General features: G+C 50.9%; 1 protein-coding gene and 4 non-coding genes across 5 annotated transcripts; all 5 read left to right on the plus strand.

Moving 5' to 3' along the window:
* Positions 1 to 6,430: 6,430 nt before the first annotated feature.
* DKC1 (dyskerin pseudouridine synthase 1) lies at positions 6,431 to 27,467 on the plus strand. Its single transcript, XM_086942228.1, has 15 exons — positions 6,431 to 6,554; positions 7,778 to 7,839; positions 7,930 to 8,016; positions 8,209 to 8,300; positions 8,911 to 9,095; positions 9,218 to 9,282; positions 9,820 to 9,946; positions 10,368 to 10,498; positions 13,245 to 13,388; positions 13,930 to 14,050; positions 21,125 to 21,243; positions 21,372 to 21,475; positions 24,643 to 24,688; positions 25,551 to 25,754; positions 26,734 to 27,467. Exons 1-15 carry the CDS (start codon positions 6,545 to 6,547, stop codon positions 26,797 to 26,799), a joined length of 1,563 nt encoding a protein of 520 aa, XP_086798354.1. The 5' UTR covers positions 6,431 to 6,544; the 3' UTR covers positions 26,800 to 27,467.
* On the plus strand, positions 9,984 to 10,059 carry LOC147689459 (small nucleolar RNA SNORD83). The gene has a single exon (XR_015300764.1). It is a non-coding gene; the product is annotated as a small nucleolar RNA SNORD83 (small nucleolar RNA).
* LOC147689460 (small nucleolar RNA SNORA36 family) lies at positions 10,536 to 10,659 on the plus strand. Its single transcript, XR_015300807.1, has one exon. It is a non-coding gene; the product is annotated as a small nucleolar RNA SNORA36 family (small nucleolar RNA).
* LOC147689461 (small nucleolar RNA SNORD83) lies at positions 13,436 to 13,510 on the plus strand. The gene has a single exon (XR_015300765.1). It is a non-coding gene; the product is annotated as a small nucleolar RNA SNORD83 (small nucleolar RNA).
* Positions 20,644 to 20,879, plus strand: LOC147689462 (small nucleolar RNA SNORD17). The gene has a single exon (XR_015300821.1). It is a non-coding gene; the product is annotated as a small nucleolar RNA SNORD17 (small nucleolar RNA).
* Positions 27,468 to 27,555: the final 88 nt, after the last annotated feature.

Consider the following 27,555-nt stretch of genomic DNA (forward strand, 5'->3'; position numbering starts at 1 on the left):
CCTTTATTGACAAACGCCCGTCTCTCTATTCTCTACATCTCGTGAAAGTAAACTGCACTAAACTGACTGAGTGAAATACGTGTCTATTGTTTCACTCGACCCTAGAGATTGACTCTTGATCTGAGGAGCAAAGTTGTCATGTTGCACGGTTGTTGGAAAGCTGAATCCCTTCTTGTCTGTGCCAAGGAAGCTGATCACTTCCTATGCAGAGAAGAAAGTTTCCAGTGACCTCTGAGCTAGTTGGTAACACAACCCAATTAAGTTTAGCATAGTCAGTGGAGGCCTGGAATATCCGCAGTTCCACGTCGATACTACTGTTTATGTTATTCCAATGCGCAGGGCCTAGTGGGAAACTAGGAACTACACTACAGGACAATCAGATCACACCACGACATCTCCAAGGAAGCCGCCCCAGCAACGGCGCAAGGAAGACTAGTGCAGAGCTTGCACCACACGGGACCGCCTATAGCCACCGCCAGTGAGAAGGTCACACCACTCGCCCCTGCCGGTGATCAGGCACAACCGTCAACCACACCACCGAGTGCCTGAAGAAAGCGTCCAGAAAACAAAACCAAGCACTCAAAGGACATGCAAATCCAGGAGTGCGCAGGAGGTCGCGCCGGTGAACCTGAATACACCGTCAGCACCAGAAAACCTCTCCACACAGAGACACTGCTGAACGCAGGTCGGAGAGCACACACATCTCCACCACCACAGCGAAGCCCTACAGCAGGCCGAAGACCACCAATACTGTCCTCCCTCGCACTGCCTCCAGATGGAGTCGGCAGTGACCCACGACAGGCAAGAGAGGAGTCGCACACCCCACGTGGAAGGCCGCCACCGCACCATGTGCTCCAACAACCAGCGACACAAGACCGAACGTCATGTCGCCCAGCAAGCAAGAAACACGTCACCAAGTGACTAGTCCGGACAAGCGTGCCAGAACAAAGGCAGAAGCCGGCACCTCGACAGCGCCGCCTCGAGGTCGAAACGCAATGCCCTTGAAGAAAAGTAGAAGAGTGTCAACTCTGTTACCCCGAAGACCGGATGAGCACTGGTGGGCTGAACAAGCCAACAAAGGGAGAAAACCGCAAACTCACAGCCAGCTAAGAAGCACACCCTGACACGCCAGACAGCCACCAAGGCGGACCGACGTCCCAGGATACAGCCCCACGGATGAACCAAACATAAGCCACAGCAAGCGCAGGCCACGTCTCATCCCAACGCTTCCCCAGGCGACCGTCCATCCCCGAGCGTCGGCAGTCTGAGTCAGTCGGCATCCCTGCTCCTGTCCGCAGATGCCACGGGCGAAGAACAGCACTGAGCAACCGCCCTCTCACCGCCTCAAGATGGAGTTGGCAGTGGCCCCACGACAAGCAAGAGAGGAACCGTACTCTCTACGGGTCAAGCCGCCACCCAAGGTCAACATCAACAAAGCTGAGGCACATGGCTGCCAAATCTCTCCAAACATCCAACACTCCCAGCAAGTCACCAACACCTATTATCCCGAGTCTCTACATGGCTGGCAACCACCATCACCCCAGCCATCAGCACCTGCGCCAATCAACACCACTGCCAGAGACCGGCAGTGTGGACTGGCAAGAGGTTCAAGAAGTTTAAGTAAGACGTGGTCCGCGACCAAGAAACCAACGAACTTCGACACCCTCAAGAACTAGAAGTATAACCATTATCAGGAGAAAGTCGCGGTGACTGGTCCAGTCACAGAGTGGAAAAGAAGACAGTGTCCTAGAGCCAGGACAAGACCAGAAGGACACGGGCGGAGTGCAAGCCGCTCAGAGAAGCCTGGTCAGGAGGCCAAGAGCAGCAAGATGACCAGACCACGTCGCGAAAAGGAAAACGGACAAGAAGGGCACGACGCCATGAAGAAAGGAGAAGAAGAAAGGAGTTGTGGCACGATGCCAGCAAGAACAACAACATCCAGAAAGGTGAGGAGAGGTGTGACAAGTCTACACACCCACCAGAAGAAGAGGTGACACGCACCACAACACCGCGTACAGTGACCCACATGTCCAGAAGAACATTGATGGCACTAGAAACAGAACAGGCATCGACTTACAAGTTCCCCGAACAACCCGCCGACTGCAGGAATGAACAGGCTGGACCATTGGCAACACCCACCTTTGGGATTGAGCGGAAGCCTGGATGAGGAGAATGTTCAGACATCCGGCAAAAGGAGAACTGACCAATCCACACCAGCCCGTGGATATCCAAGGGGCAAAGGCCTCAGGGACACCGGTGGCAGAGGGTCCCGACAAGAGAGATGGATCCGTCGCCGTCTACCCTGCACGTCCCAGGAAGAAGAGGAACTTGTGCGCAAAGGAAAGAGTCAACAACCACCCTCCAGGCGGAGCTACGGATGCATGGTAGTAATCTCATCGCCTCCTCCATTCACACTGGCTTGTGGAGTTGGAGCAACGCTGCAGAGAACACCCTGCCCAGCGGAAACCTGAAGAAGAGGGCCTCCGGGACATCTCGTGGCAGGAGAACACCCGGAAGAGGGGCGTCCCAGTGAGAGGGATACCCTTCAACCTCTCCCTCCTTTGCAATGTGAAGACAAGCTGCCTACAGTGAAGGCACCCGACGGACTAGTAGAAGACAACCTCCATCAAGTCTACCATCTGGTCGTCCTGTTCGGTGTCACCCCAAAAGCAAGATCTCAATGGACTGAAGAACACACTGCCATGGTGCAAGTCCAGAAGAGCATGCCCACCGAGGACCAGGATGTCGAGCCAAAGAGAATGAACATTTCAGCTGGAAGTCTGCAAGCGGCTGAAGAGACTCCTTCTAAAGTTATGAGACTGCATATTTTTGCATTTTTTCCTCCCACAGGTTCGGACTTTGTTTTGTCTTCAACTCTTATTAAAGTTGGGGAGGAATGTAGTGTCCTGCTGGACACGGTCTATTTGTTTCCAGGATGTAACCCACACTTTACACCCACTCACCACCGGTGTCACGAGTCACGTGACCCAGTTAATAAAGGGGGCCGGGCACTCGTGCTCGAGGCCAGTTTTACTAACTTACTACCCTGTGTCTGCGTCTCTATCTTCACCGTAATGTGGGCCTAGCGCCCAACATTACATACAGAACTCACTTCCGCCTCAGTTCCGGACCACCACCTCCTCCCAGGCCTTCAAAACTGACCTCAAAGCTCTCCTCCTTCAAAGACACTTCCAAAGTTAATTCACGCCCTCTCTATTATCTGAAGGAAGACCTTCCATTATAGTGAATTCTTTTCTCAATGACGCTGGAAGTGCCTTTCCAGTGTTTTATTTATTTATTTATTTATTTTTAGAGTTTTCTATAGCGCGAACTTGAACCGATTAGGTTATCAGAGCGCTTTACATAGCACCAGTTCCGTTACATGTTATCACAGCAGTTTACATAGAATCAGTTACGTTGCACATTTCAGGATCTTGAACCGATTAGGTTATCAGAGCGCTTTACATAAGACAGCATTCGATGTCCAGTGCCCTCCTCCGCCGTGTAGCGGGGGACCACTTCCAGCCCTCCGAAGTCGTCGAGCTGTCGGGACTAGGCTCCTGGAATTTCAGCTGCCCCTTTACAAGGCACTTTACCTAAAATCAGTTACGTTACACATTTCAGGAACACCTTTCTTTTTGCTCTAGTGGATAGGGTTATCTCTTCACACGGTGGAAGGGGTACACCTGGTTATATTCCAACAGTTCCACAGGCGATTAGTCGTAAAAGCTATAATTCTAACACAGGGAGGGGATACACATGGATACAATCTAAAAATCAAATAGTATACTAGTCATTAGAGTTATCTTCTATCTTGACAGGAGGGATGTGACTGGAAACACTCTAGGGGTAATATAGGGGTGGTAGAGAGTACAAAGGACTATCTGTGCATTACAGGAGAGGACAATCTGTGCATTACAGGAGAGAAAAGTGAAATGGGTGCAGGTTGCATAAATGTGCTGAATGCAAGATACAAATGCAAACAACAAGTTACATGGATCAAAAATGACCCTAGGGAGCACAAGTGACACTAGTGAGCGACCAAAATATATGAGGTAGCAGTCGGTGCATTACAGGAGAGAAAAGTGAAAAATGGGTGCAGGTTGCAGAATTGTGCAGAATACAATTGGAAGTATAATACTGATAAAATATAAGAACAGCATACAAATGCAAACAATCGGTTACAGGACTCAAAAATCAAAAAAAGTGACATTAGTGAGCAACCAAAATATATGAAGTAGCAATCTGTGCAGTAAAGTGAACTTAGTGTAGGTTACAGGAAAGTACAAAATACAAGTAGGAGTATAATACTGCAATAAAAGGCAAACATTCTATCACAAGAAGTAGATACAGAGCTGCGCAAAGTACTCGGTAGTTGAGATTAGTCTAAAATGATAAGTTCTTAGTGTATGTTCAGATAATGAAAAGGACTAATCCAGGATGGCCGTCCAAGAGGGAGACTAGTCAAAAATGGCCGCCAAATAGGTGAGATAGAGACAGTAGTCCTCTGTTTGTTACTGTTGCTTTGAGAGCAGGGAGGAGGAGTTTCGCTTTCCATTCATGCAAGCCCCGTTTCTAGCTTGCTGAGAGGGAGTCTTATCTGGAGTTGTTGAGGAGCCTCGTGGGCACCTGGATGTACAGGGGGGATTTATTGCTTCAGCTTAAGACCCCCGCCATTTTGAACAAAGGAGGTTTAAAATGAGGTTTAAAATGAGTGCAAGCGAATAGGGTGCAGTAAATACCTTCATTGTGATTTCAGCTCAGTAGGTGCGCAGAAAATGTTGTTGAAAGCTTTGCAGACATTGAGGCTTTAGTCAGAAGCTTTGCAGACATCGAGGCTTTAGTCAGAATGTACACAGTTACCGTGTGCATCGACTTCTGGCAGGTTTGAGAGCTGGAAGGGCAGTTGAGGCTAGACTTCGTGCTCCTCTGGTGAAACCTCAATCTTTACCAGTGCCAGGGTCGCATCCAGCCTCCGGTGTAGTAAGAACCAGTGTGTGCACACTCAGCTTTTCAACCTTCCTGGGTCGATAAAAGGAGGCTATTTCAGCGACTCCCACTTGTTAGAAGTTGTGAGCCTCGAGCAGCACTTATGATTATTATTGTCCTTTACCCGACAGCAAACTAAAGCGGCAGCCTTGTTACATCAGAGAACACACATCGGATGCCCGCTTTTTGATCCCTTTTAACGCCTCTCATCTGCTTGGCTCCCGATCGCAGATCCCCGATACCGCTGGGGGTGGGGGCGGGGGGGGGGGAGGGGCTGGGGCACCGTGCTCACCCTGGCCGCAGGCGCCAACTTCTTCTGGTGTCGCCGTGGTGCTCACCGGGCAGGATAGGGAGAGCACTCGCAACGTGAGTGGGACATCTGGGTGGTCTCGGCGGTGGTTGCAGGCAGGCAGGAACAACTCCGCCGTGGGGCTCGCGTTGGCCGTCCGGCGCCAGCAGTACTCCCGCGATGGTGATTTCAGGAGTGTCAGAGACCTTCGGTGGGTTTGCAGGCAACACAACATGCAGCAGTTATCCACGTCGGGCTCCAGGCAGCAAGTATCCGTGCCGTGCTCCGCAAATGGTCAGGGAGAGCCTCGGGACCGAAGAAAAGGGTGGGGATGACTCGGTCTTCTCCTGCGAAGCTCAGCCTCCAGGCAGGTCGGTGATCCTCAGCGGGTTTCGTCCTCCGTACCGAATATATTGTTCCCATCCAGTTATTTGTTCAGTTCCAGTTACTTGCTCAATCCCGTTACTTGCGTGTTGCTTTGCTCGAGGCGGGGGAGATGCTGCTGGGTGCTAACAGGGATAACATCCAGAGAATGGGATCCCCAGCACTTGGAGCTCTTCCCAAGAGCTCCTACCCGGCGGCCATCTTTCTGGCCATCTGGCCAGTGTGTTCTTGTGTTTGAGTGTCCTCCATTTATTGCAGTATTTTACCTCTACATGTACTTTGTACGCTTTTGTAACCTGCTTACGTCACTTTTTCCTCATGTAATGCACCGTTTGCTCCTCTTGTATTTTGTTTTCACAATTGACACTTTGGTCTCATGTAACTTAACGTTTGCTTTTGTAATTTGTTCACTTGTAATTTGTCCTCAAGTATCAGTTCGGTTCCTATTGTGAAGCGCTGTGACGCCTTCGGGTAAAGTCCGCGCTATCACGGTGCAGAGAGAGGGAGCGGGCGGGGCCTCATTGGCTCCTCCTGGAGTCTTGGGGGCGGGGCCTCACGGTGCAGAGAGGGAGCGGGCGGGGCCTCATTGGCTCCTCCTGGAGTCTTGGGGGCGGGGCCTCACGGTGCAGAGAGGGAGCGGGCGGGGCCTCATTGGCTCCTCTTGAAGTCTTGGGAGCGGTGCCTCATGGTGCGGGCGGGACCCTCATTGGCAGTCTGGGAGCCGTGCGGGCGGGGCCTGGCTCTAGCGCGGTGCACTCTGGGAGCCGTGTGGGCGGGACGTGGCGCGGTGCACTCTGGGAGCACGTCGGGCGGGGCCTGCCTCCTCTCTCATTTCTTCCCCGGGCGCCGTGAGAAGCGGCTGCGGAGAGCGAGGCCTGCGCCATGGCGGACGGTGAGTGGCCGCACGTGCTCGCTGGGGCAGTCTCGGCAGAGGTCACGTGTCCCCCCTTTCCTTGGCGGGCCCCGGTGTCTGGCAGGGGGTGGGAGCACAGCCCCCTGGGTGGGGGCACGGACCCCGGGTGTGGGGGGGTGCTAGTGAGGCATTGAGAGGGGGGTCTCGCCCTCAGGGGTGTTCGCCTTCAGGCCCCACTGAACCTGGAACCGGTGCTCCTCGCGGCCCCAGCACGTGCGGAGCCCGCGCTCGCGGCCACGTGGAGGACAAGATGGAGGCGGCGGGGCCCGCGCAGAGGAGCACGTGCGTGTCCGGGCGCTGGGGGAGGGGGCAGGAGTGACTGCGCCCGGCCACGAGGGGGAGAAAGGGTCCAGCACCGAGAGCCACGTGCAGCTAAGAGAGGGGCCCTGCAGGACCCCAGCACTGGGGGCCACGTGCAGCTGAAGGGGGGCCCTGTGGGATCCCAGCACTGGGGGTCACGTGCAGCAGAGGGGCCCTACAGGATCCCCGCACTGGGGGCCACGTGCATCTGAGGGGCCCTACAGGATCCCCGCACTGGGGGCCACGTGCATCTGAGGGGCCCTGCAGGATCTTCGCACTGGGGGCCACGTGCAGCTGGAGGGGCCCTGTAGGATCCCAGCACTGGGGGCCACGTGCACCTGGAGGGGCCCTGTAGTATCCCAGCACTGGGGGCCACGTGCAGCCGAGGGGCCCTGCAGGACCCCAGCACTGGGGGCCACGTGCAGCTGAAGGGGGGCCCTGTGGGATCCCAGCACTGGGGGTCACGTGCAGCAGAGGGGCCCTACAGGATCCCCGCACTGGGGGCCACGTGCATCTGAGGGGCCCTACAGGATCCCCGCACTGGGGGCCACGTGCATCTGAGGGGCCCTGCAGGATCCCCGCACCGAGAGCCGCGTGCGGCTGAGAGGGGCCAGCAGGCCCCCCCGCACTGGGGGCCACGTGCAGCTAAGAGAGGGGCCCTGTGGGATCCCAGCACTGGGGGTCACGTGCAGCAGAGGGGCCCTGCAGGATCCCCGCACTGGGGGCCGCGAGTGAGGGAGGGGCACTGTAGGACCCCAGCACTGGGGGCCACTTGCGGCTGAGGGAGGGGCCCTGCAGGACGGGGTCCGGCCCCTGCGTGCGAATGCTGGGGGGGTACGCGTGCGCTGGTCCCGCGGGGGCAGACACCTCCCCTCGTCCTCATCGGTCCTTTCTCGTTTCAGAGTCCATGTCCAAGAAGCACAAGAAGAAGCAGCGGCAGAGCCTGGGCGATGAAGATGTGGCGGTAAGTGGCCCCGCAGTGCTATTCTAGGGCCCCCACCCCCCATCAATGCCCCTCAACCTGGGCACTAATGCAGTCTCTTACCCCCTCCAGGAGATCCAGCACTCGGGGGACTTCCTCATCAAGCCGGCGGACCGGGTGGCGCAGCTGGACACGTCTCAGTGGCCCCTGCTGCTCAAGGTGAGACTCGAGGGAGCGGGGACTAGTACTGCTTCTGTCATGCAGTAAATGTAGATTGTAAAATGACCTGCAGCTTTTGCGTCCGGAAAAGTAGATGCATCTGAGAATCGGCCCTGGCATTGGTGGTTGTTGTCGTGCATGTAGATTTACACAGTTCAGTTATCAATCATAAGCCTCCTTTTCTCATTTCAGAACTTTGACAAGCTGAATGTGAGGACCTCGCATTACACCCCGCTGCCCTTCGGCGCCAACCCCCTCAAGAGGGAGATCGCCGAGTATGTGAGGTGAGCATGGGGTAAGGTGTGCGGGGCACGGTCAGCTCTCATTCAGAGGGGTCGAGAGCCACGAAAGCACTTGAAATTAGATCCTTAGGAAGCGAGGGTTTCCGAGTTCATACTACAGCCAGCTAGATAATTGAGGATATTGAAATATAAATATCAACAGTATTACACTGTGCCTAACTAAATAAGCTATCTGTTTAGCCCATTGATTATCAGCACACACTGGAAAGGTTAATGGACATTTAGCCCCTCACAGTTGCTAGTAGATGTGTTGCTAGACAAGTACGTCTCTGGCCGAGCTCCTCCCATCTTAGTCTTCCTCGGCAAAGTAGAAATGTTCATATTGACCAGGACTCTTGTTGTTGAGGCTTACTATACTAACTAAACCGAGCCTAGGTACCCGTGGCCACTGGTTGGATGCGACAGACGGGCCTCTGATAGCTGTACAGTTTAAAGGCCGCTCTATAAACTCGAAAAAATATGGAAGTGTCTTTATTCTTCATCTTCCTGCGGGGTTTACTTTTTTTCCACCTGATTGCCGAGTCGCCGCTCTCGTCTGGCTCTGTTTCTCAGCCGTGTGGTGCCCTCCTCACCTGTGCTTTCTCCCCTGTAGGACCGGGTTCATAAACCTGGACAAACCCGCCAACCCCTCGTCCCATGAAGTGGTGGCCTGGGTGCGGCGCATCCTCCGCGTGGAGAAGACGGGCCACAGCGGGACCCTGGACCCCAAGGTGACTGGCTGCCTGATCGTGTGCATCGAGAGGGCCACGCGGCTGGTCAAGTCCCAGCAGAGCGCCGGTGAGTCTGGGGGCCCGTGGGGCGGGGTGCACTGATCGGGGTGGGGCCCGTGGGTATGCACGCGGCTGTGCACAGTAAAGCGAAGTAGCCTCTCCTTACTACTCTTATGTCGTCACTTGCAGGCAAAGAGTATGTGGGAATCGTTCGGCTGCACAGTGCGATCGAGGGTGAGGTGCAGCTGTCGAAGGTACGTGCTTTGCAGGGGGCTCGTCAGCATGCTTTGCCTCTGGGCGCTGTGCCACGTCCCACATGTGCTGTGATGAATCAGTTTATCCATTCTCCGAGTGGCCATGCCCCACCGCTGCACGGCCTGTGTCTTGCAGCCTGCCAGCGCCCCTGGTGGTGCAGTGTTCTGCTGCGTGCTGTGGGCGCTGGCGGTGCTGTCTGGGGTGGGGCCCCTGGCCCGTGGTGGGCTCCTGTCACCGGGAGGCCATCCTGCAAAGACGAGTAAACTTCTCTGATCACATACTGGGACGTGTGCACGCGCCTTCCTACAGTCTTGAATGGTCTATGTGTAGTGATGGAATAACACCGGGTAGGGTTTTGTTATGCTTTTTACCAAGTGTTTGCTTCTTAAGTTCATCGCCGTCTTGAACTGTGGGGGACGCTGTGCCTCCGAGAAGTGAAGGGGGGTTTGGGGGGGTCTGTCCGCTCAATATACATTCTGTGCTGCTGGAGCTATGTTTGGCCTCGGAGGTGACTTGCTATGTTTCCTCTTCTGCAGACCCTTGAAACCCTGACGGGGGCTCTGTTCCAGCGCCCCCCGGTGGTAGCTGCGGTGAAGAGACAGCTGAGAGTGCGGACCATCTATGAGAGCAAACTGCTCGAATACGACCCCGAGAGGAGACTGGGTGAGTGCACTGAGGGGGACCTAGGAACCGGAAGTGAGCCACATGATGTGAGCCAGATTTCATCAGCACTCTGTGCGAGGATGACTTGTATCTATCACCCATGGCTGATGGCTCCTTCCGGGTACCTCTGCATGGCTGCAATGTATGGCAGAATGTTTACTCCTGGTTTAAAGGGTGCCTCTTTTAGCACCCTATGTAATGCGAAAGTCGCTTTTGAACTCCGCTCCCTTCTACCTTCCCTGATTTAATTTTGTATTGAGTTCTGGGTGCTTTCTGTGGTTGGAGCAGAGCTATGTAGTTTCTTACATTTGCCATAAATGCTCATCCTTGTAATTGAGTAGCTTATGGGGGGACCGTGTGCATCTTGATAGGTGGGCCTCAGGTTTCTTGTTACTGACCTGTCGACCGCTTGTGTTTCTAGGTGTCTTCTGGGTGAGCTGCGAGGCCGGCACCTACATCCGGACCCTGTGTGTGCACATGGGCCTGCTGCTGGGCGTGGGGGGCCAGATGCAGGAGCTGCGGCGGGTGCGCTCGGGGGTCCTGGGAGAGAAGGTATGTATGCCCGTCTCTCGGGGTGTGTGCAGACCCCACCCAAGGCGTTGAGTTCAGCTCAGGGCTGCCCCCCTCTGCTGGTAATTAAGCCTTGGTAGAGTGAGCGGCCGCAGGGCAGCGGGTGGGCACGGTGCCCCGTCCCGCTGCCCCGCGGCATACATACACGCCGAGAATGGGGGCGTGGGTTCTTAAGTGTGATAGTTGTCACGATCCCCAGCCGCCCAAAGTGTTTATTTATTGCGCTGGGGAATTATCGCCCATTCTGACTGAAATAACAAACGGTCCTTCAAACGAACAATTGAATGCCAGTAAATATAGAATCAGTGCCACATTCGTGATGTCCAGCCGGACACCTCATTTAATGAATCAAAATTTATAAAAATCAACCGCACAGTGATGGAGTGGGACAGCCCTGCGTCCTACAAAAACACAACACCATTACAGGTGGACAGACACATTTCAGGCAACACACAAATAGCTTATAGCCAATGCAGATCAGGGCGAGCTTTCGGATACAACTCTTGCACTTGTTTTAAAACGTCCATTTAACGTGCACGGTTTAAAGGCGACATTTCGGCCCATGACACTAGGATCCTCATCAGGACGGGTCATATACAAGCCTGGAGTTCCCAGCCTTTGAGCTCGCGTTCATATGGACGCATCTCCACGCACCCAGGTTAGCACAACAAAGCAAAGTATTTATTTTAAAAGTTGTGTATAGCGCTGGCTAGACCCGCAGGTATCAGAGCGCTTTACATGAGCATCAGATCATAGTTTCAGGTTACATCGTTACAAAGGTTAAACAGTTCTAAGAGAATGGCAACCTAGTTACTTGTGAGGTCGAAATACAATGAGCACAAAATACTTAAGGGGAAAAGAAGGCAAGGTGAGATTCAGGGGGGGTTGGAGTAGGGCAAGTAGACAGATAAAGAAGGTGGGAAAGAGAAGGGGAGGGTGAGAGACAAAGCCTGGAGAGAAGAGGGGAAGGGTGACTGGGACACAAACCGGTAGACGAGTCAAGGCAACATCCGAAGTCCAGTAAGCTGTGATCCCAAGGGAAGTGGTATCCCTTCCCTATTTCTTTTGCGAGGGGCTCCCTTTACGCAGTGGACTCGCTCAGGGGTCTCGGACTCCAAGGCCTACAAACTGGATCCTTCCCCAACAAGAGGAGAGGGAGTGCTTTGGCAAGGGCTGCCATACCATACCTCAAGTGTGAGTGGCTCCCTTTGCACAGTGGACTCACTCAGCTGGTTCGCTGAGACTCAGAGTATAAATATTGGATCTTTCCCCAACAAGGGGAGGAGTGCTTAGTGAAAGGGCACAAAGGGCAGGGGGTAGGCAGAGTAGCAGGCAAGGGGAGAGAGAATAGGGGCTAGGGAAGAGACAAAGAGAAGTTTGCCTAAAGACCGACTGGGTAGGTGACAACCAAGGAGGGAATCCGCGGCCCATCTCCCCTATAGCTAAATTAAGTAGCTCCATCAGGCATCAGACAAAATAGTTCAATCTCAAAACATTGAGGGAGAGAGAGATATAAAGTGAGGATGCAGTAGGAGACGAAAAGAGACGACAGGAAGTGCAACAATGTGGTTTAACAATATACCAGAAAAAGAACAAGTAAACATTAAATCAAACAATCGGCAATACAATTAGGGGAGGAGTGAAAGGCGAGGGAAAGTAGTGGGGGTAGGGGAGGAGAGGGAGTCTGGATAAGGGAAGAGACGACCATAGAGACGAAAGGGAGTCTGTCTAAGGTTCACAGACAAACAGGGTGGGGACCAAGGGCATGAGTGGGCAGAGGACAAAAGCTGGAAAGGGGGGGGGGGGTTGCACAAGGTTTGAACACAAAGGCACGTATTTCCTGCCTTGGGGCTATATTGTCTTGTTGGAGAATGCGGGCAGTAAGACTGTTCATCTCTGATGGGTGAGAAAGCTGGCGTAAGCGAGTCCTGGCAGCACAGCAGTGTTGTAGTACAGTATGTAGGGCCAGCAGCTTCTGGTTACAAGTCCACGCAGTACCTAAAAACATGCCCCTGTACTCCAAATGTCTGTGTTCAAGGGGTGATGTCAAAAGTAACCTTAAAAGAGCACACCAGTCCCTTTCAACCCGGCCCTTGCTCTAGACGACCGTAGGAGCTAAATCAGACTGGATGGCAGAACAAAACCTATACAAATGTAAGTGCGCCCGTCTCCCTCGTGCGTGGAGATGCATCCATATGAACGCGAGCGCAATGGCTGGGAACTTCAGGCTTGTATATTACCCGTCCTGATGATCCTAGTATTTAGTCATGAATCGAAAAGTCAACTTATTAAAACAGTGTTCACATTAAACCAATGTGTTAAAACAAGTGCACCAACTGTTCATTTGAAAGCGTGCTCTTATGTGTATGGGCCATGAGCTACTTGTGTGTTTTGGCTAAAGCACTGATTCTAGTTTAGATTTGTCATTTAATTGTTTGAAGGGCCATTTGTTCTCCATAAGTAACTTTTACCCCGGGTCCTTCCTAACGGGTTCCCTTTGAATTAACATATATCTGTGAAATTACTTGCAGATTATTTGAGCCGCAAAATATGGGTGAATTTTAAAATCTAATTACTGGATGTTGTAAACCTCGGCACTCGCTTCTGTTCCATAGAAGCTTGCCCGGTCATTCTGAGGGTAGTTTGGGGGTGTGTCGCTGGCAGATGGGGGGCAGCTTTGGAGCGGTGCCCTTGTCCAAGGAAGTAACAGTCCCTGTTCCTTGCACAGGACAACATGGTGACCATGCATGACGTGCTGGACGCGCAGTGGCAGTATGACAACACCAAGGACGAGACCTACCTCCGACGCGTCATCTACCCCCTGGAGAAGCTGATGGTGTCCTACAAGCGGCTGGTCATGAAAGACAGTGCGGTGAGTGCCTCGAAGGCCGGCGTGGGCGCTGGCGGGTGGTGCGCAGAGCCACATGATGAGAAGCAGATTCCATGAACATTCGTGTGAGGATGACGTGAATCTATCACCCATGGCTGATGGCTCTGTCTGCATGCTCTCCGCCCCCTCCCCTCCCATAGGTGGCTTGTGTGCAAGTGTCAACAAGGTTTGCCAATTGTAACATTTTGAAAATGCAACCTTAAAGAGACCCTAAAGATGTGCTCGAAAGGGGAGTCCTTAGCACCTCTTCAAATCCAATCGGCTTGAGTAGGATACTGTCATGCGAGCGGCGTCCGTGGCCTGAATGTGTCAATTGTAGCCTCTTCTGTTGGCATTTTGTGTTTTAGATCTGCTAATGTCAAACAGTCCAAAGTGATCGCAATATATATTCGCTTTCTTCAGCCATTGGCATATTGACGCGCTGATAGTGTGCAATGACTGGTATCGCTGTTCGCCGCGCCAGTCCCCGCATTATGAGCTAGTGGAGTCTGGCTTTTGTCTAATTTCTCGTCCTCTTCTCCAGGTGAACGCCATCTGCTACGGTGCCAAGATCATGCTGCCAGGAGTCCTGCGGTATGAGGATGGCATCGAGATGAACCAGGACATTGTGGTGATCACCACCAAAGGAGAAGCCATCTGCATGGGTAAGATTTTTATTTATTTATTTTATTTTTATTTTAAAAGTTTTATATAGCGCGGACATGATCTTTGCAGATATCAGAGCGCTTTACAGAGATGGTGGCGTACTCATACCAATAAATCAATAAATCAAAACAGTACAAATAGGTTACATAGAGGGGTACATGATGGGGGCGTAATACAAATAAATCAGTAAATCAAACAGTACAACTAGGTTACATACGGGGTATGTGAGGGAGACTACTCATACAAGTAGGCAAAGGGGTCAAGCAGGTAGAAGCATGTAGTACAGTGTTAACAGAGTTCTAGATACTAGTTCAAGTGTATTTAGCCAGGAGGATAGCTTTTACTTCTTTTTTAAAGAGTGTAGTGGATGGGATAAGCCTTGTTTCTGGAGGGAGAGAGTTCCAGATCCTAGGTGCCATTCCCGAGAAGGAGCGCTTATATGTTTTTTCCTTCCGGAATCTTCGCGGTTTCAGCAGAAGATTATTTGTGCCTCTAGTGTTTCTGGTTCCGCCAGAAATTGTCAATTTCTGGGCGACGTAGCCGGGTGATTTAAGGTGAACCGCCTTGTGTGTCATGCAGGCGATTTTCAGGTGCATTCTGGCTTCAAATGGCAGCCAATTCAGGGCTCTCAGGTCAGGGGTAATGTGGGAGTGCTTTTTTGACCCAGTGATGAGTCTCGCTGCAGCGTTTAGGGAGGCTCTTAGGGGTGCGGTTGTGGTTAGGGGGAGTCCGACTAGTGCGGTGCTGCCGTATTCAATTCGGGGGATGACTATAGCTTGTACTGCGGTTTGGAAGTCTTTGGCTGGGAGGAAGGGTTTAAGTTTTCTCAGCGTATTGATCTGGAAGTTCGCGCCCTTAGTTGCCTTGCTGATGTGTTGCTGCATGTTGAGATTGGTGTCAAGTGTAATGCCTAAAGATTTTGCTGAGTCCACGATGGTGGGTTGGACATTGAGTGCAGTTAGGTGTTTAAGCCAGGTTTGAGCAGTGGAGCTCTTAGCTGGAGGTGAGATCAGAAGGAACTCTGTTTTCAGGGCATTGAGTTTGAGGTGATTATCGGCAAGCCAGGATTGGGTGCATCTGATTGTTGCGTTCAGGAGCAGGATGTCATTGGGAGATTGTAATTTGAGATAAAGTTGGGTGTCATCGGCGTACATGTGAAAGTGAACATTGGATGCTTGTAGCAAGGTGGTGAGTGGTTCCATGACTAGGTTGAACAGAGTTGGGGATAAAGAGGAGCCCTGGGGGACTCCTAGCGTTACAGGTATTGGCGAGGACATCAGGTTGTTGCTCTTGAATTTCTGCGTCCTGTTGTGGAGAAAGGAAGTGAACCACTTGAGAACAGTTCCAGATAAGCCCATTCTTGTGTTTAGGAGTTCTAGCAGCTTCTCATGTTTAACGGTGTCGAATGCTGAAGAGAGATCAAGAAGGATGAGGAGGCAAGTGTCGTTTTGGTCTAGCATTTGAAGTGCGTCGTCAATTATGTGCGTCATGGCCGTTTCAATACTGTGTCCCGCTCGGAAGCCTGACTGGTGCGGGTTGAGGAGATCAAATTGCTCAATGTGATTAGTCAATTGTAGTTGTGCGCATTTTTCTAGTAGTTTGGCGAGAGTGGGAATATTGGTGATGGGTCGGTAGTTGTTGGGGTCAGAGGGGTCGGCTGTGGGCTTTTTTAGTAGGGGTGTGACTTGACCAACTTTGAGGGAGTCAGGGATGCTTCCTTGTTGGAGAGAGCTGTTGACAATTTTAGTCCAGAGAGGGAGAAGCAGAGGGGTAAAGTCTTTTACTGCGGAGGCAGGCAAGGGGTCCATGAGGTGATTGGATGGTTTCAGGGTGTTGAGCAGTTTACCAATTTCTTCTTCCGAGTATGTGCCAAAGGTTGACCATGTAGCATTGTTTTTTGGTTCAGCGGTTGCTGGGCGCTGGGGTTTGGAATGGAGGCTTGCATCAATAAGGAGATCGCTTTTTATGTTGTCAGTTTTTTGGATAAAGAAAGCAGCGAAGTCTTCACAGGAGGGTGCTTTACTCGCAGTGTTAAGTGGTTGGGGTTGTTCACAGGAATTTGGAGATGGTAGTGAGGTGGAGTTGGCTCTCCGAACAGAGATGTTGTTCCTGTAAATGCATGCGATTCCACCCCCCAGTTGGCCTGATCTGTCGAGCCTGATAATGTGGTAGTTAGGGGGAACTAGAATGTCCATTATAGGTGTAGAAGATTCAGTTAGCCAGGTTTCAGTCAGTATGATTAAGTCGAGGTCCCGCGATAAGAGGAGCTCTGCAATGGCGGCGGCATGTTTCGAGGCCGATCTACAATTGAGGAGGGTGCATTTGAGACTAGGTGTGCTGGGGGTGGTGGGTGGTTCAAGAGCGAGGGGGACTCTTCTGAGGTTATTGGGGATGGAGGATCTGTTTAGTGTGGGGGGTCTAAGGGGATTTGAGTGTATCGAGGGGATGGTGAGGTGTGGGGAGGTTGTGTCATTTTGGGATGCTGGGTCATAGGAGCGGAGAAGGGTGAGTGTGTCGAGATCAGAAATAGGGTTGTGGGTACGACTAGGGCGGTTGTTGCGATTGCGAGCTGGCATTGAGGTCCGGTTGGGGGAAGAGTTGAGTGGGAGAGTTAATTGGGAGGGCGGGGGACAAGATGGGTTGGGAGGTGAAGTTGTGTGCGGGGTTGCAGGGACGGCGAGGAGGCCGAGGGCAGCAGTTGCGACTATGAACAGGTATTGACGCCCGGTGTAGGGTGTGGGTGTCGGCCGTAGGGGAAGTGGCCAATTTGGGCGGGTGTGTGAGGGTGTCTGCTGGGGGGGGAGTGGCCAGTTTGGGGCGGGGCGTGGGGGTGGGTAAGGGATGTGTGGGGTGTATGGAGAGTAGTTCTTTGATGTGTATGTCTTCTTTGATCTGGAAGAGAGTGGCCATGATGTTGTCCATCGTGGGGTAGGTGGAGGGGGTGTTGTCCATCGTGAGGTAGGTGGAGGAGGAGGAGGGGGGGGTGGGGTTGGGGGTGGTAGTCAAAGGAGAATGACCGACTAGGGAATTCGCGTGCTGATGGGAGGGAGGGCTGGTGTTCGAACGGGGTTGCGTTGTGTTAGTGTACTGGGTGATGTTAGGGGGGAGAGACGTTTTGGGTGGGAGAGGAGTGGATGAGGTAGGTAGGAGGTTGGCGGTCTGGGTGAGGGCATTGATGGTAGGCGGGCGGATCAGGGTGTAGTCTGGGAGACTGATAGTGGTGGTGGGGGAACCGGTCGGGTAGTGGGGGCTGAGAGTAGGAGGGGAGATGAGATTGGAGGTGGCCCTGTTGTGGGGGGGGGGTAGTTAGATTGAGAGAGGATGTGTGTTCTGCGTGGTTAGTTCGAGGGTAATGGGGGCTGAGTATAGGGGGGATAGAGAGGGATTTATAAAAAGGGGTGTTCTGGTGTTGAACTAGGTTAGGTGTGCTGTGGGAAGGAGCTGTGCCGTCTGCGGTGAGCGGGGTGTTGAGGCCATCTGTAGGTGTGAGTAGTGTTGATGAAGAGTGTGGATGCCCGTGAGTTGGTTGAAGGGGTGGGGGTGTGGGTGGTGTATGAGGGGGAGCAAGCTGTGTCAGTGTTTAAGGCGCTTGAGTCACCTGCCCGGTGCTGAGCTGGGATAGAAGAGTTGCGGGTAGGAGATGGGGGGGTCCGGGGTAATAGGTGTGTCCCTAATTGAGATGTTGTTCCGTGAGTTGGAGAGGTGCTCTATGAGAGTCGGGAACAAGTTGTCTAGTAGTTCCAGGTCTGTGGATTGAGATAGGACAATCCCGTTATTGTAGATGGTGATGGTGGCTCTGCCTGGAAAGAGTTGGGATGGCGTGATGGAAAGAGTTAGGCTGTGAGAGGATTTCTTGGTGGAAGAGACGGTGAGTAGGGTGTGGAACGCCTTTTGCCATTGAGCTCTGCGTGTGGTGTGGAAGATGATATCAGTGTTCAGGGATCCATTGACCGGTGAGAAGTAGGTGTCAGCAAAGGGTGTTTCATGGTGTGACCTAAGGAAGTTGTGTTTAAAGCGTTTAGCGGCTTTTTTGGTGAGTGCCGGTGGGTAGTTGATTTTATGTGTGCTTGCCGATAGGATCCATGATGGGGCGGTAGTTTAGGTGTGTGTGGGAGACTGCAATATAATGGTATACATGTACAGGAAAACGTAAAGTACGCTACGCATTAACAATTTGGTACTAGTGGTCAGTTAGTAACCCAGATATCGGAGTGTGTAGAGGCACAGATGCATACATAAGTTACACGGTACTGGAGTGAATAATAGTGATCAGCCAGCGTTACCAAAGTGACAGAGTATGCAGTATAACAAGTGCATTCAGTATATTGCAGAGTACAGAGAGAGGTATAATACCAATTACATGGATCAACAGTGATCCTAGTTGGCAGAGGTGACACTAGTGAGCATCCAGAACTATACGCGGTAGTAGTTGGTGTATTACAGGAGAGTAGAGAAGGGTGAGGGTGGGTGCAGGTTGTAGCACTGTGCAGAGTAGTGCATACTACAGTAGAGGTATATTGTATGTGAGGTAGCAGTCGGTGTGTAACAGGAGAGAAGAGGAGTGGGTGCAGGTAGAGGAAAATGTGCAGAGTAGTGCAGAATAAAGGAGAAGGTATAATACTGATGAGAGCAAGATACAAGTGCGAACCGCAATTTACATGAGTCAAAAATCAAAAATCAACATTAGCTAGCAGCCCGCGCATTACAGATGTTTAAATAGAGACAGAAGTGTCACTAGTGGGCAACCAGAGATTTGAGGTCTATGAGGTAGCAATCGGACTAATAAAATAGAATAAAGGAACATAGTACAGATGCCGCCAATAGTGTATATGAATCAAAATTAGAATCATAGAATCGAAAATATCATTAGTTAGCAACCAACATATATGAGGTAGCAATCTGTGCATTACAAGTGTTCAGTATATGCAATGTTCATATATGAGGTAGCAATCTGTGCATTACAAATGTTCAGTATATGCAATGTTCATATATGAGGTAGCAATCTGTGCATTACAAATGTTCAGAATATAGGTAGAAATATATACTGCAATAATAGGCAGAGATTCTTTCATAAATGAGGTAGCAATCAGAATCAGTGCATTACAGAAGTTTAAAATACATGTATAGGGATAGTGCTTTCATATATAGGGTAGCAATCTGCATTACAAATATTCAAAATATAGGTAGTATTATAATACTGTAACAATGGGCAGACATTTTTTCATGTATGAGGTAGCAATTAGAATCAGTGCATTACAGTAGTTTAACATACAGGTAGAGGAATAGTACTGCACTAATCAGCAAACATCCTTTGACAAGATGTCGTAAACACCTAACTGGGCACAGTAGATAGTTGAGATTAGTCTAAAAAGCTAGGTTCTTAGTGTCTGTTCAGCTAATGAAAATGATGCCCGCCCGAGAGAGACTAGTCACAAATGGCCGCCGCAAAGCTGGGTTAGAGACAGTAGTCCTCTGTTACTTTCCCCTTCGTGAGAGCAGTGGAGGTGGGGAAATTAGTCCTCTGTCTGTTGCTGTTACTACGAGCAGGGGGAAGGAATTTCACTTCCTCTCTAAACCAGCAGTGCTCCAGCTTGCTGGGTGGAATGCTTCTCTGTGTGGGGGGAGTTAATCTGCGGAGCCTAGTGGACAGAGGTACCGGTGAAGATTTATTATTACAGTTTTATGGCTCCAGCCATTTTTTAAACAAAGGTGGTATTTTAAGGTTTGCAGGCGGGAAGGAGAAAATAAATAAATACCTTAAGTCTCTGTGTCCCTTTTGAGTCTGCCATCAGTATTTTTCCGGAGCATTGAATTAAACGAGCTGCCAGGCACGGCTAAAGGCGAGGGTTTGGGGCCTGCGCTGGGTGAGGCATGGGGCCTGTGTATCCTGTGCACTGGGTGAGGCATGGGGCCTGTGTATCCTGTGCACTGGGTGAGGCATGGGGCCTGTGTATCCTGTGCACTGGGTGAGGCATGGGGCCTGTGTATCCTGTGCACTGGGTGAGGCATGGGGCCTGTGTATCCTGTGCACTGGGTGAGGCATGGGGCCTGTGTATCCTGTGCACTGGGTGAGGCATGGGGCCTGTGTATCCTGTGCACTGGGTGAGGCATGGGGCCTGTGTATCCTGTGCACTGGGTGAGGCATGGGGCCTGTGTATCCTGTGCTCTGGGTGAGGCATGGGGCCTGTGCTCTGGGTGAGGCATGGGGCCTGTGCTCTGGGTGAGGCATGGGGCCTGTGTATCCTGTGCGCTGGGTGAGGCATGGGGCCTGTGTATCCTGTGCTCTGGGTGAGGCATGGGGCCTGTGTATCCTGTGCTCTGGGTGAGGCATGGGGCCTGTGTATCCTGTGCTCTGGGTGAGGCATGGGGCCTGTGTATCCTGTGCACTGGGTGAGGCATGGGGCCTGTGTATCCTGTGCACTGGGTGAGGCATGGGGCCTGTGTATCCTGTGCACTGGGTGAGGCATGGATCCTGTGCTCTAGGTGAGGCATGGATCCTGTGCACTGTGGGTGAGGGTGCTGCTGGGAGTCTGTATCTACCTGCCCTGTGTACAGTGGGGGTTCTGCTGTGTGTGGGGTGGGGCGCTGCACTGTGATATGATGATTCAGTTTATCCATTCTCTGAGCGCCTCTGTCCCAGCCTCCTGCAGCACAGGTTCCTGTTCTAGGTGGCCTTGTGTCCAGCAGCCTGCCAGTGCGTCTGCCTCGGTGACCCACTGAAGGCAGATGCCACTGGTGGTGCTGTTTGTGGGAGCGCATAGGCCTGGCGTGGGTGGTCTCCAGTGATGGAGAGCACCTTTCCAAAGACGAATGAACTATTCTGATCCTGTGCATTGGACCTGGAACTCTAGCATTGGTAAAGTTCCCGGCATTGGTTGGTGCGAGGTTGTACACTTGCTGTTATGAAGGCTATCCTTGCTATCCTTGCTGTGGTATGTAAACACCTTGGCCATTGAGGAAACCACTGTAGGCACATCCGGGGTTAGCAAGCTGGTGGTAACTGGCTAGGGTACACATTTGATATCTCGGCCTGTTCTGTGCACTCTAATCACACGCTTCTCCACTGTCCACAGCCATTGCGCTCATGACCACTGCAGTGCTGTCCACCTGCGACCATGGGATTGTGGCCAAGATCAAACGAGTTATCATGGAGCGCGATACCTACCCTCGGAAATGGGGCCTTGGCCCAAAGGTAAGGGTTGTGAAGAAGCTGTGTTCTGACTATCCTGTTGATTTCAATGCCAGGCGGGCGTTCTTCGCCTTCAGTGATTTAAGCCCCATGGGTGCATCTATTCTAAACTGCTTTCATTGCTCCTCCAGGCGAGTCAGAAAAAAATGATGATCACGAAGGGCCTTCTAGATGCCCGTGGCAAACCGAACGAGAGCACACCAAAGAAGTGGCTGGACGAATACGTGGACTATGGGTATGTAAGCGACTCATCTGGGCACCTTGGATTTATACCATGGCATCCTTGCCTTGTTCAAGCGTTTGCGGCACCATTTTAAGGCCCAGCTGGTGCTCTGCCAGATGCTTAAATTGAATTCACCAAATGGTGTCCTTAAACAATGGGGAAGATGGAGAGATTTATGGATACTTTTTTTATTGGAGGCTGGGTTTAAAGTATTTACATGCTCCACTGGCCGAACATTGATGGGCTCAGGAGCAAACCTTTGAGCCATGAGGCTAAAGTTGACACTAGCAGGTTTGTGACGCTTAGAAAGCAGTTGCCAAATAGGTAGCCACGTGTCGGGTTAGGGCTGGGGATCAACACACTGAAAGATTGGTTCTGCCCAGTACTTAATTTGAGCAGGTGCTCGGCACCGGCGCTTCTTTCACAGGCTACTAAGCGTCACAAACCTGCTAGTGTCAACTTTAGCCTCATGGCTCAGGTTTGCTCCTGAGCGTATTAATGTTCCCATTGGATAATTTTAGCTGGGGGCTGACCCATGACAGAGTTGAGGCAAAGAAGCTGCGTGAGCGCTTTTGGAACTTGGAGTGAGGGCTCTTGAGGAAGAATTTACTTTCCACTTGTTGCGTAGCCAGAGTGGTATATCCGGCAGCCCTGCATTGCTGCTATCCTAAATGTGCTCGATGAAGCCGTTGCCCAACAACTTTTATTTGCCATGGCATTATCTGTAGAATCTGTGCGCATCACCCCAGCATGGTAATTAAGGAGCGTGCGTGAGTCCAGTAGGCACCACAGCCATATTTACCGGCATTGGCAGCATTACTGCTGGGGACAATGCTTGTGCTGTAGCAGGCAGGATGACAGCAAGCTGAGCAGTGGATGCCGATGCTGTCGCCATCCCTGGACCTACTAATTACAGGCAGCACTAGCAGTGACATCACCTGCTGTGCTCGAGCAGCAGCCTGTTCTGCAATAAGCCCAGCAATACCACACTGATATATGCAAAAAAGCATTTTCATTTGGTGTACATTTTGTTTTTGCACTCAGTGTAGGTAAAGTAAACACAGCATCCTTCGCTTTAGGAATAACGGGAAAACGCAGAGTTCAAAATAGCAGACATGTACAGGTTGATGACCGGGGTCACAGGCAGCAGTGTTGGAGATGAGACCGTAAGAGTAAAGAGGAGAAGAAACCACGAGAGGAAAGAACTAAGCAAAGTAGAAGAAATGGAGGAGAGCAAATCAAATACAAAGAGAAAGCAGCCATGATGTGATGAAGGGAGAAGATAGAGTGAAAGGATGTGGAGGACGGAAAAAAGCTGACAAATGATAAAACTGAGACGCTAATCACTGCCAGAGTGATAGTGAAGAGCCAAGATTGAGGGGGGAGAGAGCAGAGCATGGATAAAATTGAAGAGAAGAAAGGGCAGGCCTGAAATGTATGGAGGGCATATCTGAAATACAGGGTGTGACAGATGAAAGTCTAGCAGTGGGCTCTGAGTGTCAGTTGGATGACAATGTTGGCAGCACACGGCCACACCAGCTTGAAGCCTGCTGGGGCGAGGTGGAGCCCAGATTGCCTGGTTGCTGCTCCTCGCTGCTGTGCAGCACCAGGGACCAGGCCCGATGTTCAAAAGTACCCGCGTCTGCTGGACATGGTTGAGTTGGATATCCGCTAGGTTGCCCATATGGCAAATAGCTGCCAAAATAAAACCACAGAGCGACGGGGCCCAGAGGAGTGGACCTCTTCCTAGTTTGAGGGATGCCCACCCCTGTGGCCAGGATAGCCTCACTAATCCTGCGGGCTGAAGAATAGCCCGAGGAAGACCCACTGCGACAGGAAGGACCTGAAAACCAACATTGCAGCTGCGTGCAGTGCTGCAGGCTCAACCTGGAAATGTTCCTCACGATTCCTCCCTGTGCTATCGGTCTGTTGACTGGCAGCGAGTTGCTGAAAAAGAATAACTTCATCTTCTGTTCTCAAATAGCGTGATGGATGGTCTGTTACTTTGGCAAGCCAGTAAGCCTCTTTAGGACCTGTTGGCTTCACCAGTTGCTTTAGCCAGGAGCTGTGCGCCTTCAGAATGAAGTGCAGCTGCTGTTGTTACAGACACGCGAACCAGCCGCATATGTGCACCCTTTTTAGATTCGATTCAGGACTGCAGGCTCCACCAGTGTAAAAATGTGTTTTTCCAAATTAAACGTGAACGATTAGAGAAGCAGCACACTGAAGGGGTAACTCATGAGCTCTTTGCAAGACGGCTCGTGCTAACATGCATGCACTCTAGCGCTCGTATACAATAAGTAGCGCTCAGAGTGAGCATTTTTGCTTACGGAGGGAAGTGACACAATAAGCGAGACTCCAGCAAACCAGAAGCAAGCAGATCAGTGATCACTCCAACCAGTGGTAAGTAAGGGCAGGCTTCAAGGAACTGTACGGTCTAGTAGGCTGACCAACTGACTTTGTCTGGTGGTAGGGGCTCAGCTGCAATTTATGCCAACCCCAACCAAAGTCTAGACAGGTTTGATTGCAACAGCTCATGCGTTTCTCTATAAGGTTCTTGTTTTCAGTGGTTCAGAGTCAGGACCTGAATGTTGTGGCACCGGTTGTGTATATTTGGGGATCACAGACTCTTGCTGGTGTGACCGCAGTGACTTTGTGGCTGAAACGTCGCAGACAGTTATCCCTTTACTGCTTTTTTTGTGGCTTTAGAGGGAGTCAGTCTGCAAGAGCAATAGATGGTCTGATACTAATGCAGTTTCATTCTGATGTTGGTTTCCAACTGTCTCACAGACTCTTTACATTTGGTGTCTCCTGGCTAGACAAGCCATCCAAGGTGAGCTGCTAAGCTTGTTTTGGGCGCATAGGTGTCTCCCGGAAGCCACCACTGAGTATTATCAGCACACAGGGCTGCAGCCTTTTTGGAGGGGTTTGTTGCATGGAGTGGAAATGTGTACTATGGAAGATGTTGGGTTCTCTAGTCCTAGGGCACCTTCAGCCGTCCAGTGTTGGCGTTTGAGTAGTACGTGTTTTTAATTTGTTTTGCTGGGGGATGTATCTGCTTAGTTTGATAACAGGATCCCTATTGGGAATTGCCCAATAAATATTCTCAAATGTCAACAAGTCTATACATATGGCATGGGTTGGTTTTTACTTGAACGAAACTTTGGTTTCTCTTGCAGCGGCAGCAAAAAACCAGTTCCTGAAGAACCTCCTCAAACGTCTAAGGTATGTTTGGGTTTCTAGGTGAGACACCCCAGGCATTTTGACTATTCAGTCACTTAAGTGGAAAACCTGTGCTTAAAGACGTGGTTGGTGTCGGCTGGAGGGCACCTGTGGGGTCCATCTTGCTACGCAGACAGTTATCCCTTTCCTGCCTGCTTTGTGGCTTCAGAGGGAGTCAGTCTGCAAGAAGAACAAGGGGGTCTGACAATCTGGCACAGTGTTGTCTGTGGCTGACTTCAGGCTCTCTTACAGTCTTTGAAGATGAGCTTCTGGTCTTCCAACCTTACTCTAGGCGTAAGACTGCTACATTCAGAACTTAGTAAAGTGCATGCACGAGGGAGCAATGAGCAACCTGCATTTAAAATGAAATATTAATGGGAAACTGCTGGAACATCAGTCTCCTTTTTACCATTCAAGGAAGCGCTTCCCGCATAAATTAATGTTGAATATTGCAATTTGAAGTTGCTCCTATTGGACTCTTGGAGCCTTAAGCTGCACTGTAGCAGAGAGCTTAGGGATAGAGCAATCTTGTGAAAAGTGGTTGGTAGAATAGTGTTTGCTGCTTTTACCAACTCTTGTGGGGAGAAGAATGGTGTCAGCAGTTTTGTATATTTATTGCCTTTCCAATCCCACGTAAGTTTTTTTTTTTTTTTTTCCCCCATTTGTTGCTGCTTTAGTTGCAGAACGGTATCCTGCCCCAGCTATGCTTTATTTATTTCCTGGCTTGTGCAGAATGTGCTCAGCTGGCCAATAAAGGAGTGGGGAGCTGCATGCATTCTTTCTGGAGTGGAGGGGAGGGGGGGCTGCTACAGTATTGGGCTCCCAGTTGTGTGCTAGGTTTTGACATCTTGTCTTCCCCTAACAGAGGAAGAGGGAGACCGAGAGTGAAAGCGATGAGGCTGTAGCTGAACAACCCCCTACAGTCAAAGTGAAATCTGAACATGACATTAAGAAGGAAAAGAAGAAGAAGAAAAAGAAAAAGGAGCGAAGAGCTGAAGAGGAGAGTACGCCAGAGAGGAGCTTCAGAGAAGAGGGCCGTGCTGAGAGTCCAGGGGAGCACGCTGAAGAGGTAAGAGCTTGCATGCAGAGCAGTGACTGGCCTAGGGAGAGCTTGCATGCTGAGCAGTGACTGGCCTAGGGAGAGCTTGCATGCTGAGCAGTGACTGGCCTAGGGAGAGCTTGCATGCAGAGCAGTGATTGGCCTAGGAACCAGGCATTCAACTCCAGCTGTGTCCTTCACACTGGGCTTGGAGCCTACCATCCGTTCGCTTTTGTCACACTGGTTCTTAATTCACTTGCCTTGCTCCTTGTTTGTTGCTCACCTGCACTGCAGGCCTAGCTCCCCTTCTGATTGGCTGACTTGTTGCCTCACTAAGGGCAACTGCTGTTTGGTTGGCGCTGTCTGAAGTGCGTGGTCTGCTTTTCCTCAGACTATTGTGCTCCACGTTGCTATCCCCCGAGTGGTGCTTCTCCTACCCCTGTGTTGGTTTTATTCCCCCAGGCTCCTTCACTGCTTTTTTTTTTTCTTTCACATCCAACTTGGATCAATAAATGTGATCTGTCATACACACGCGCTCAAGAAGTGGCCAGGCTGCCTCATACTGCTTTTTATTCTTTTGACTGATGCTGCATAACCACCAAAAGGTTCCACAGGCAGCCCTATTGGCTTTTCCAGTGCTTGTTTTCATTAGAAGTGCCACAGCTTTTCTTTAGATGGCTTTTCTGGAACAGTTTGATTAGTCAGTACAAGGAACACTCGTTTCACCCCCTCCCAGTGGTCATTGACTCAGAGCTACAATGATCTGTCCAGATTTTAGAGTAGGGAACACTAAGCCTCCACCACGCAACTTGACCCACATGGTCTTCTGCTTTTTCCAGGTTTTGACTCCATATTTTTTCTACTTTGATTAAAATCACAAAGCTTCACAAAATAAAATATAGAAGTGAAAAATGCTGAAGGTGTTGAAGTGGCCCTGCTTTACTGCTATAAAGCCTGGTCAGCAGTGATTTTTTTTGATGAGTGGAGTTGACGCCTCTGTCTTCCACAGGTTACTGAAAGCAAGAAAAAAAAGAAGAAAAAGAAGCAAAGAGAAGTGGAGACTGCCTCAGATTAGCCACAGCAGCAGAGGGCGATTCCATCCATCAGAAGAGATCCTGAGCATCTGAAACTGGACTGACTGAAGAGTAAACACCACGAGCAGAAAAAACAAAGTTTGGTTTTGCGTCAACTGGTTTTCTAAAGCCTTTGGGGTTGGTGTGTAATATCACTTGTGCCGTGTGTGCAAGTCTTGGTGCTCGTCCAAGGCTGAGGGCTGGCTTCGGAGCAGTGGCATGCTGGTCAACGGACATGGCAGAAGAAAACCAGTATTATTGTATATTCCAGTTTGTGGTCATTTTTGTTCATATTGAATATGTTGCAAATATAAGCTCAATCAAGGGTTTGTTCCAAAACGCTGATGATTGAGCTGCTCCCTACAAAAGATATATTTTGTTTATGAATTGAGTACCTGGAATTGCAGTTCAGCTTTTAAAATGTTTCTATCTGAACTGCAGTGGGGACTGTATTGCTTTTTTTTATCTTTAACTTTTAACAAGCTGATGCCACAAAGGCGTGAAGGACCTGCCCTTCAGTGCGGCATTTGGTGGGATTAATCCATACATCTCGCCTGAGCCCAACGATGCTGTATCTTTAGAAGCATTATCCGTCCTGGAAGGAGGGGCTTATTTACTCATTTATCACTTGAGTAAAAAGTGCTGTAAAATAAAGTTTGATTTGAAGTTATTTTGGACTGGTGAATCCCATCATTAAAGCGCATGAATGAAGAGATGGCTTGCTTCAATGTAGACTAACCAGTCACTCTGGTTGGAGT

The sequence above is a fragment of the Lissotriton vulgaris genome, chromosome 10, assembly GCF_964263255.1.
Source record: "Lissotriton vulgaris chromosome 10, aLisVul1.2, whole genome shotgun sequence".
Taxonomy (NCBI): Eukaryota; Metazoa; Chordata; class Amphibia; order Caudata; family Salamandridae; genus Lissotriton; species Lissotriton vulgaris.

What these genes read in the sequence shown, in the direction of transcription:
- DKC1 (XM_086942228.1), top strand. An exon ending in GAGATCGCCGAGTATGTGAG is followed by an intron (nt 8,301 to 8,910) that starts GTGAGCATGGGG and finishes TCTCCCCTGTAG; the next exon opens with GACCGGGTTCATAAACCTGG. An exon ending in TGGTCATGAAAGACAGTGCG is followed by an intron (nt 13,389 to 13,929) that starts GTGAGTGCCTCG and finishes CCTCTTCTCCAG; the next exon opens with GTGAACGCCATCTGCTACGG.